The 11,729-nt window shown below is 38.7% G+C and overlaps 1 protein-coding gene across 1 annotated transcript in view; it reads right to left on the bottom strand.

Moving 5' to 3' along the window:
• LOC107746578 (signal-induced proliferation-associated 1-like protein 3) overlaps positions 1-11,729 on the bottom strand; it is a 62,111-nt gene that overhangs the window by 29,383 nt on the left and 20,999 nt on the right. The window contains exons 3-9 of the mRNA XM_016560840.1: positions 8,066-8,088; positions 7,813-8,001; positions 7,493-7,667; positions 6,424-6,527; positions 2,300-2,457; positions 1,555-2,140; positions 1,188-1,462 (exon numbers count right to left, since the gene is read on the bottom strand). Coding sequence (XP_016416326.1) covers positions 1,188-1,462; positions 1,555-2,140; positions 2,300-2,457; positions 6,424-6,527; positions 7,493-7,667; positions 7,813-8,001; positions 8,066-8,088 — 1,510 coding nt within the window. The remainder of the gene's footprint in view (positions 1-1,187; positions 1,463-1,554; positions 2,141-2,299; positions 2,458-6,423; positions 6,528-7,492; positions 7,668-7,812; positions 8,002-8,065; positions 8,089-11,729) is intronic.

Below are 11,729 nucleotides of genomic sequence, written 5' to 3'. Positions count from 1 at the left end.
GAGAGAGAAACTCTACTGCAAATCACAAATCCAACCACTGTGTGCACCAGCAGAGTTTTGCTGGCATCTAATGGGGAAAATTTGGTACTGCGCCCAAAAACAATCTTACTGAAAGCTCATTTTTTGAGATATCAACCTCAAATTTGGAATACAACTTGTTTAGATTTATGGCTTTGATTTTCTAGCAGGTATAGAGTTCAACATGTTTCATAAAATATATATTTTATATAAAACATCGTTCATAAATCATTTTCATAAACCTAAACATCTAGAACTTTTTTTTTGGTTTCACTTTTTAAACTTTTTTACTTCAACAATAATCTGCCATGGGTCTTCTTTAAAATGAGACCAAACTTAACTCTGTGCTCCCAAGCTTCAAATTTTTATGACAGTTTTTTGACATGGACATTTTTGTCCACTATGGACCTATGTGTAACTTTTTTTAATTGACGCACAAGGGTTAAATTATTAGCGTTAAAGATTACCTTCAAGTAAGTGTTAGATGACGTCAAACTTAAATGTAAAAACATGGAAAATAAGCATCCACAATTAAATATCCATTATCAGGCAATACCGATACATTTTAAAATCTGATATGGTGATATGTTTGATATATAGTGGATCTGTAGTTTCAAGAGTTACTAAATTAAGACAGCTTAATTCAGCTTCAGACCTGTAATTTTCAAAATCATCTTAAAGATGCTAATATACCAGGGTTCCTCAAATCCAGCCCTGGAAAGTCGCTGCCCTGCAGAGTTTACCTCACATCCTGATCAACTACCTGTAATTTTCTAGTAACTCTGAAGATCTTGACCTGTTTGCTCAGGTATCTTTGATTAGGGATGGAGGAATCTGCAGAACAGTAGCCCTCAAGGGCTGGATTTGAGGAACCCAGTCATACACTGTATATGCGTACCAAAAATCTGTCAGATATGTAAAAGAACCAGCCATGTGAGTGTGTGATGCACTGCACACTGCTACTGTCATTCCTCTGTGCCACCTCAAAAAGTATGTCTACATACCACTTCAGATGTGGCTTCTGTGACCTAATAAATCATGCAGCATGTCTTATGATGTCTACTGTATTGTGAGGAATTTGATTTCATTTGATTTCTCAAACAGCAGTCATCTAGATTTTAAAATGGCATCAATCTCAAATAATAAGTGCAAATTCCCATAAGGCTCACCTGCGGGCCCCTCCCTCTTCAAAAGGTGGAATAATGACCACTTTCACGGTGACCGAAGTCCGCAGTAGGTCGATCATCTGCTCGTGGGAGAGCGTCACTGCTGCAACTTTGCAGATTTCCACCAAACGACTACCCTGCCGGAGTCCCGCCTGCCAAGCGAAGCCGTATTCCTCCACTTCGGACACAGTTCCGTCCAAACGCACATGGAAACCAAGCTGGCCTAAACCATTACGTCGTAACGTCATATCAACTGTCTCACAACCTATAGTCAATGCCTGCAAGGGAAAAAAAACACAGACAGGAGTTTAAAGGCATATCCCATAATGCAAACCAATTCACTGACTGTCCATGTATGTTGTATCAGTACCTTAAGTCTCTGCACCACCTCTCTGATATCTTGCGCACTGCCCTCTGGTACCCGTAAGGCAACATGGTCTCCTCTGCCATAGAAAATCTTCAGTGCAAGTCTCTCTGCCGTCCAACCAATCACATCAGCACAGAAACAGTTAAACACCACCTCTTTGGTGGAGCAGTGCGCCAGGACAATGTACTCGCTGGAGATGGCGAGAGCACAGGGAAGCTCGGCGCCTCCGCCACTGAAGTCCTGTGCAAGTACGCGCCAAATCAGCGCCCCTAAGGCACCCATTTCCGCTCCCTCGCGTGCCCGGATGCGTTCCTTGCGTTTGGAGGCCAGAGAGATGAGATTGTTTAGCTTGCCAGCAGTGTCGAGTGGTGTAGTGGAAACGCAGTTCTCCGCCAGGTCCCGCAGGTATCCTTGGCGCGTGCGTGTTGCCATAGCATGGAACTTCTCTGATTTGTGCGCAGCGTTCTCTGCGTTGATGATCTTGGCCAGCAGGAAAGCACGGAAGGCAGCTGGGTCCCGGAACGTCAGGCCATTTGAAGGTAGCGGTGGACCAAACGGAGGGACGTCCTTCATGCGGGTCACTGCGACACTACAGGAAAAAAAAAAGAAGAGTTTATTACTTATTTCCACCAATCCCAGCAGGTTTTTCACTCACTGAACTACATTTTCATAACATATCTCAGCAATCGGCTACAGGCATACATGCAATACTGTTCTTAGCTAGGGTTGCTATGGAAACAAGGCCAACCTGTAGCAGGTGTTGTCAGAGCAAGGGCTGTGCACACGGACAATGACGAACACGTGCTGGAAGTGAGAGCGAATATTCTGTGGAGTGAACGGTTGGGCTCCCGGCTCCTGGAATATAATCGTGACTATATCATTTCCTATGTGCCTCTTCCTCAGGAGCTGTGAGAGAAATGAAAGGGAGAATAAGTCAGAAGTTCAATGCAATAAAAACTCGACTAGATTTTTACTTTTAGAAAATGCTGCCACAATGTTGTAGATGTTTGCCGGGATGTTGTTGTCAGAGGTTATGTGGTTACTAGGTGGATTCTTGTCTCAGACTGGCCACATTCACTGACTGTCTGATGCATGCTGCATATAAAACTGGCAAGTACTTGCTTGATCTGACAAGCTCAACTCTGATTGGCTGACTTTATGCTGGGAGTGAGGACACAGGTTTTTTTTTTTTATCTGTCCATCTGGAAACAAAACGTTTACAAGGTTCTGGTACTTTTGATGAAAACACACTCACTGGATTTGCCATGAACAATTTTTGAAAGTTAAAAAAATAATTACAGCTATCAGTACATTATAAATGAACAAAACAGGACTGCTATATTATCGTTATAGCAGTTAATGAAATATACATTTTGTTTACTATAAATTTCTGTTAATCTGATCAAACTTAAAAGGCTACTACAATATTTTTACATTAAAGTTCTGGCAACCCCAGCTGTCTTTTTTACAGTTTAGCATCACCTTTGAAAGAGACATAAGACTTATGTGATGCACTCTGTAGTGAGATAAGAATAGGTGGTCACTTATGAGCTCAAGGCAAAAGAGGCCCATAGGTCTTTATGATATTGTGGCTCCTAGATATGGCTCAGGTCTGTCCTTCAATGTAAGTCCTATGTTACTGTTTAATGCACACAATGTACCCACAAAAAAAAAGTTATGAAAGCAAGACTGCAAGAGGGAAAGAGTAGGAGAGAGAGAGAGAGAGAGAAAGAGAGAGCAAGAGAGAGAAAGGATAGTGTCCTGTTGAAGGACACAGAAAAAAAGGGAACTGGCAGAAGTATCTTCATAGATGCACAATGATTTCTGTGGTGAGAGACACAGAGGTGTGAAAAAGTCTGTTAACAGCACTGCAGCACCAATCTGTGAGACAGCCACTAAAACACATGCAATACAATGGACTAATGTTGTAAAAAGATCAAGTTGTGCTAGAATTACATTTCCTGAAGGAAATACCAGTGCGTGCAAGGTAGCAAAGGTAGAGTATTTAGGTTTTAGATCATCTTTCTTAGCTTCTCTAAATGAAATGATGCATCTGAGCCACTTTGCAATTGTCACAACAACCAGATTCAACAAATTTGCTCTTTAAGAGCAGAATTTTAAGGCATCACTTCCAATGCAAAGGAGTTTCCAAATGGTAGCCAGCATAATTATTCTGCATTCTAAGATATCTCATTTTGACCAAATTCATGGCAGCATATTCATTTAATATTCATATAATTCATATATCCTCAATACAGAAAGCAATCTCAGAATGTATTGCAACAAGCTCAAAGAAATGTTGATTACAAATATACAAATTCATTCCATGCCTAAAACTGCTTATCAACAAACCAAAAATAGCGTTACCCAAAATGTTTTGTGTGCTATGTGTTTTTATGCTTATTTTGACATCATACCAGGAGCAGAAAGGTGTCCCGCTATGTGCCCAACAGGTTGACTGTTAGCTTAGTAACATGCTAATGGCTCTTCTGGAACTCTGTTGGAACCATGTGAGTGAGTCCTGCACATGTTTCATTTGAGGAGTTATATTACACTACCTTTCAAAAGTTTAGGTTCAGTATGTTTTTTCTTTAAATAAATTAATACTTTTATTCTGCATGCATGCATTAAATTCACCAAAAGTGACACAGAAGAGATTTATTATGTTATAAAGTCTTGCCATTTCAAAAAAAATAAAAATAAAAAATGCCACAAAAATATTAAGCAGCTCAGCTGTTTACAACAATACTAATATTAACAATATTAATTGTGAATATTAAAAATAATTATTTTAAATTGTAATAATATTTCACATTATTACTGTTTTTACTGCATTTTGATCAAATAAATGCAGTCTTGGAGATTATGAGAGATTTCTTTCAAATCAGCTTCTTTCAAATTTTTGAATAGTAGTGTATATTTCAAATCAGTCATAAAATGTTAATGGGAATTCTTAAATGTTAATATGTAAAGAAAAAAAAAAAGCAAAAGCATTAATCACTTACACACCTACAGCTGAAATTAAAGCTGAAACAGACAAAACATTTAAATAGAGTCTGTATGTTCAGTGGTTCAGAATGAATTAAGTGCAGAAGTTTAATAACTAAGGGTTAGTAGATTAGTTTAAACCCTAACCAGAATGTTTGAGGAATATCAATACAGTGGTGCCTGGCGTACAATGCAAAAAGACATCTGAAATCATTCAGGAGTGCCATTCTCTGCTCTTATGTATGGAGTTGATTTGTCCATTCCAATCTGTGATCAGGGCAACATGCTCTGTGAGTTACATGGACTCATTTGAACTCTAGGAGATCTACTAAGAGAGTCGACAGCAGAGATGCTGAGAACCGATGTTTAAAACTGCAGTTAATCTACATTTAAAAATAGACCGTGAAATTAGGAGCATCTCTATGTCTCTGTGTGAAAGACTGGCCTCCAATCTGAGTCAGAGCAATAGAGGCTGCCCACCCGTTCACAACAGAGTGAGGGCATCGGTTATATAAGCTATCTTACATGTCAACAACACACAAAGGAAAAACCATGGAAACACTAGTCTTTCTTGAATGCTGACATGGCCCTCCCTTTAATGAGTTCTGAGGGGGGACACTCCTGTACCCTGAAATTATTCTACAGCCTGACATCCCTTTCTACCTCACCGTAATCACTACAACACACTCCATGTTTAGTGTGTGCGCTTTAATAAGAGAGAGAATTACCTGACAGATAAACACTGCCCTCTGCAGATCAGATGAATTTGAAGTTGTCTAATTTCTGCATAACCAAATGGTGCTGCAAAAATAATAATTTTGAAATATTCTATTTATATTAAATTATATTATACAAATAATATACGTTATATATATTATTTTCTCCCTTTACAGAAGTAGTTTTCTTTGCTGCTGATATAACCACATATATATATATATATATATATATATATATACAGTATATAACCAAAAATAAAGCAAATATTACTTTAAAAAAACTTTTTAAACATGTTTCATCCCAATCCCCACTGAACCTACAGTGCAAATATCAACAGATAAATAATTATAGTAATAATAATATTAATGAATTTTATTTGTAATGTTCCTTTCTTATATTGAGAGTACTACAAAACTGTACAAAAAAACGAAGTAAAATAATACATAATACCTGATACATAAATAACAATAACAACAATGATTAACAATTACAAATTAGACAAAAAAGTCTTTCCCTACATTATTTCCCACTTAATACTTTATTTCACTCAGATGCACATCTCACTATGCAAGTTAAACGTGCAGATGGCAATTCAGGTTGTCTTCAAGTGTGTTTTCAATTAATATTTTCATTGCAAAGCCGTTGACGCATATGCATGCACATGAAACTTCCTGAGGGCAGAAGATGCCACATTACTGGATCGTAATCAACAGTATGGAAATCACTAGAAAACCACACCCTGCTCTGATTCATATGCCAGCGCATATAAAAACAGCGGGAGAACTTGACAATAACGAACCGAAAAAGAAAAAGCGAGAGCAATTCCTTCATAACCACATGTAACAAAAAATACAGACTCTGAAAGTGGATGTCCAGAAGCTTGTGCTGCGTGAAAAAAGAGCTGCTGAATTTCCACTGGATTTACTGCAGTCACTCTATAAACTTTACTACCATTCCAGATGTTTCTTTGCAAACTGGGTCTGCCACATGCAGTACCCACCACAAACACACTGCTGAATATGAGCAAAGAAAATGAATAGCATGTAAACAATGTGCAAGACATTCTGGGAGTCTGTCCAGGTGAGAGAGAGGGGGAGGGTTGTGTCAGGATAAGTTGGGTCATGTCGGTTCTATACAGGTTCTTGGATGTACTGATGTGTGTCTTACCTGTTGAGGATTGCTGGGCATGTATGGAAGCATGGTGGACACGTGAAACATGATCTCATAGTCCTGATAGGTTGTATACAGGGAGTGTGTTCCAGTTGAGTCCGCTGTTAAACATACACATGCATATTAATGATTATAAAGACAATGTACAGTGACAATGTCAATGTACCACACTGGAATTATGGTATAAAAATTATAATTTAACCCCCAAATTAAAATTAATGTGTGTGTGTGTGTGTACATATCATCATCTAAAATCATGCTGGAGAATATGACCATCAGGTTTTACTCAAAAGTTCATGCAGCTCAAGTGCTGCTGTCATTAAAGCAAAAGGAGGACAAACCATACCAAATTATGAAATTATTTAATTGTATTATGTTAATTTAAACTTTCACTTAAATTGTCATGCTTATAATATCATTTGTAATAAAAACTAACAATTATATCAGAAAAATGCAAAAGAAAAGCCTTTTAGTTATCTTTTGGACACTAATATATACTAAATTACACCATATAGTGTCTATCAAGATGTTCCTACATGATTTTGGATATAGAGTGTGTGTAAACAACAGCAGTGCTTTTATCGATTCCAGTTTCAATTACACTCTCATATATATATATAGTAAAAATGCAGACATTTTTATGTAAGGGTTGGGTTATATTTATAACTAGCAGTATGTAAAAACAATAGAAGCCTATAGAATGTCCCCATTTACATGCAGAAGTAAAGAAGTAAATGTGTGTGCGTGTGGTATGAGCATTCAAAATGTTAAACAAAATTTCTGTGTGTAATTTCTGTGCTACCAAATGGAATTACAGTCTGTTTGTTTGAGCCATCCTGAGCAAGATTTTGTATTTCACTGTGAATTCATGGAGCTACCCAGTGTGACGCCTCAATTATAAACCAAGAGACCGTCAAAATGTATTTACACACTATGCTTTTGATGGTCGCGGTGGGTTTGGACAAGAACTCTGATTAACATGGAAGAGATGCGATTTATCGCTTGACACTTTATCGTGCTGTGCCTTTTTAGGACACGTGTAAGAGACACAGAAAGCCTTGCTCACTTTTGGTGTCTAGCTGGGCAGCATATTTGTTGAAACCCTTCAGACACACAGTTTCTCCCAGCAGCTCCAGGAAGGCGGTGAAGGCTGGCGTAGCCTCTTCATTGTTGTACATCTCCTCCTCCGTGCTCTGTCCCGCTCGACACAGCAGGATGCCCACTTTGTGTTTCTGACTAAGCTGTAAAGACGCACACGGTGACAGAGTCAGACATACTAATATGAGGAACACTGCAATTTTCCATTTTTGGGGAATTATTAAAGATGAAAACTTCACTTTCATCTCTCAGGAAGTAGTGTGACATCAAGTGTCATCATTTACTCACCCCCTGCTCATCCAGTTTAAGAAGCTGCTCTGTGACCTTTGGCGTGCTGAGAGCCAATCGCAGACAGGACACGCTGAGTTCTGGCAGCACATACTCCAGAACCTCCTTTAAAGGCAAACCACGAACCGTTCCGTGCTTTGCTGTGGACAGAATCGCGTCCTCCAGGATCGCTCCTCGTAACGTGACCAGCTGCAGCAGACACAGGAAACCATGTGGGGAGAGACGCACACAGACACACACACACATCAAATACCATCATATGACTGCCCAAATATCCTCTGAGAACATGTGACAGAGCATGAGAATGATTATGAATAGCTGAAAAATTATGTCCAGAAGTGCCCACTGTGTGGCATCCTTTCCCCACTGCTTCCTGATTCATCGCCTTGCAGCACAACCTCCGTCACAACCTCACACACGCTGATGCTAAAGCCATTAGCTACTGTAAAATTAGTACAAACAGGTGGAAACGCTGGAATACTTAAAATAATTTGTTTTTGAGGCTTGTGTTTCTGGTTTCTTGTGCCATTTGTCATACATCTGAAGACGTCATATGACTGGTCACATGGACAGCCACCCATTCAATCATTTAACTCAAACCTCTGACCAAAATAACGCTGTTGAATCAAGTTTGCACATGTTCAAGGCACTTTCGAAATGAGTTATGATCACATCTACAGCGAGAATAATGACTGTGTGAATGTGAATGAACTGAAGACGCTGCATTGTTCAGAGCGGGTGAGTTTGATGTGTCCAGGCAGCCATGTAATCTTACTAAACCCAGCAGAGCAGCAGTCATACCAGTACAGCTCAGCACTTTTCAAACACACCATTATTAAGCAAAAATGACTGCATGGTCTTTATAGCAATGTCTTGCACGCAAGGCACAAAACATGCTCAGAATTTATTTTCAACTACAGTGTAACTACATTGTAACCCCAGTGTAACTACAGCGTAAAAAACAGGAGATTTGATGAGACAGATCCGTAAACATGACATGAACTAGTGTCGTCCTCCTATATGTGAATGAAAATGGCATAGGTGCAAAAAGATGGCCAAAGTTCTCAAAATTATTTTATTAATTTTTACAATGTCTCGCATAACCTTTTGTGTTTTTAAAGCAACAAATCAAGTACAAATTGTCTCAGGATCTCTACATTGCTCCCTACTATGCCTATAAATAAAAGCATTGGCCCAAAAGGCCAATTGAGGGTTCCATCAAAAAGCACAAACCTCTCTCAAGCCACACTGTTAAGCCTACCAGAAAGGGTTTTATCAGATTTAATCAGATCGCAGTGAGAACAGACAACAAAAATTTCACGCTCAAAAAGATGGATTAAAGTGGCCAGAGAAGCCCACGGACAACTATGTGTTTTTGTGGGTAAATGAATCATTTTGTCATGGGAGCTGAGTAGGGATGCAGTGATTAACCGGTTTCACGGTTAATTAATCGTAAAGGTTCCGCTAAACCGAGTGTTTGTGTTACACGGAACGGAACTGTTGCAGCTTGCGCAAAACGAAAACAAAGTTACACTAGCGGTGCACCAGCTTAAAATTACGTGCTTATCAGAGGCACGGAGGCTACTGCATTAGATTAACTGTGACAGAGGGACCAAACAGCAAAGCTTTATTTCCACCAGAGAAATGCCTGTCGATAGTGTGGGACCATTTTAGGTACACCAAGAATGACCAGGGTGTCATTTAAATATTGCTGTAAAAAACTGCTGCTAAAGAGCGAATACATAAGGGATGATGCACGACTAGCTGTACATTGAACGATTTTAATGCACGACGTGAAGGCAAGAACCACCTGACGCGAAGCTACAGCTCGTTAGCTCAGCATTCTGCCCGCTTCAGATCAGAAAGAGATGAAATAGTGCGGTAAGATCACATTTATTTGAATCAATGGGAGAGATGGACTTTTGTTTGTCTTTTGTTTATTATTATTGTGTGTTGTATTGTTGGTTACTGTGTTATTTCTGTTTCAAAAGCCAGCAATAAATAACACTTTAATATCTAAAGAGTGTTCATGTGATTTTATACATTAGTAATGTTGGGAAATGAATAAATGCATAATAATCGCCATAATCGTAAAACCGTGATTATTCCTCAGACAATAATCGTACCAACAAAATCTATAATCGTTGCATCCCTAGAGCTGAGCCCCGGTCTGATCCAGGTTTAATTCATTTAATTTGCACAAATATCTGTAGCTATGTTTACATCACCCTGTTTTAATGCTCATTTTGAAGCATCGCATCAGAAACGAGTAATGGAAATGCCAAGTTTGGGGGAAAAAATCCCTTACTTGGAAAAAAAAAAAACGCTCGCTCGAGGTGGTTTTTGTCTCGTGCGAAAAAGGGTTAATGCGAATAATGGAAGATGGAAATGCATTTGCCAAATAAATTCAAAAAATCATGTGACTTTGCGCAATGGGATTGCAAAACCTGACTAACCCAGTGGACCGATCTTGTTGAACAGCATCTGAATTGTTGTTATGGTCATTCTTAAATGCCCGAGTAAAGTCTGTCATCAAAGTATTAATGAAGTCAGAACTGCGTTCCCGAAACAGCAGGCATCCACGAAAGCAATGGCCACATTCATTGTGTTTCATCTGCTCGCTTGGACGAACAAGTCATTTAGCTTTGTAAAAATCGACGCGTTTCAGAAAGGCGGGGCATAGAGGAAAAACAATAATGTAAAGTATGTGGAAAATAATGTGTTTTTTAAACCTTAAACTGCATAAACACATTTCATTACACCAAATACACCAAATAATGTTCTTTTTAGCAACATCACATGACCCCTTTGAGTTATTAACTTGTAAGTTAAGTTCTAAATATATAAACCAGTCTGCATGCCCTTTCTGGTCACCGAAAATCTGGATGACAGAGATTACTTCTGGAATGGTAACCTTTATCTCACCAACCCCATTAAATAAACACAGAAAACTAATTAGAGCATTCAGATAACCTCCCGTCTGCAAGGATTTATCTAATGTGGCTAAGAGGTGACAAACATGGTATTTTTAGACATTGTGTTTTTTTTTTTTATAACATTGGCATTTTAGAAAGCAAGACCTTTAGCGAGATTAACATTTGGGAGGCAGATGTGTGGCAGGGGTGCAGCTTCAGCTCCAGTTTGTGCTTCTATTGGCTAATAGCGAGAAGCATTGATAATTGTGGCATGCTTTGATAATCTCTTCCAAAGGAAGAACTGAAGGTAGAACTTGGGTTTACAGAATTTATTAAATGTTTAAATCCCAAAAACCTGTCCTGTTATGACACTAAAAGAAGGGAAACCATTAAATACAGGAGTATAATTGAGAGTGGGGCAGATACAATCAGAGGTCAGAGTCACCTCAATGAGACACTGCATTGAACAAAAATGAGGTAAACCACACAAGACAGATTGAAACTGATCCTGTAAAGTCACTGGGGTTCAAATGCCATCCAATTATGATATTCTGATATAGGGCTGTCATGATTCCTTGATTCAATTAGAGTACTCGATTATAAAAAAATCCTTGATTGCATTTTGCCCATGTCGAGTAACCGGCAAAATACTGGAAGTGGTGCATTCCACGGACGAGAATCCATGAAACTCATTAGACCATTTTCCAAGGATGCATGATATATTAAACTCATTTAAAAATCATAATAAAGCATAATACTATTGTGAATTCGCAAACGCTATGATTCAATTAAATAAATATATGTGATGCAGGTTTAATATAAGCGCTGTAATTATTTACATGCGTGTAGGTTACAAACATGCGTGTCAGAGTGACTCACAGTAAATGCTGTTCCACACGAACTGTTATCATTTACATGTGTGGAGCGTCTCAAACTCTGCATATTATAACGTTCATCTGGGAATGCAACATGCACCATTTCATCAGATTTGTAAGGTAAATC

Source organism: Sinocyclocheilus rhinocerous, unplaced genomic scaffold (genome assembly GCF_001515625.1).
Source record: "Sinocyclocheilus rhinocerous isolate Xijiao unplaced genomic scaffold, SAMN03320098_v1.1 scaffold1160, whole genome shotgun sequence".
NCBI classification, from domain to species: Eukaryota; Metazoa; Chordata; class Actinopteri; order Cypriniformes; family Cyprinidae; genus Sinocyclocheilus; species Sinocyclocheilus rhinocerous.
The sequence above is the reverse complement of the archived record's forward strand: the minus strand, read 5'-3'. Positions and strand labels throughout refer to the sequence as shown.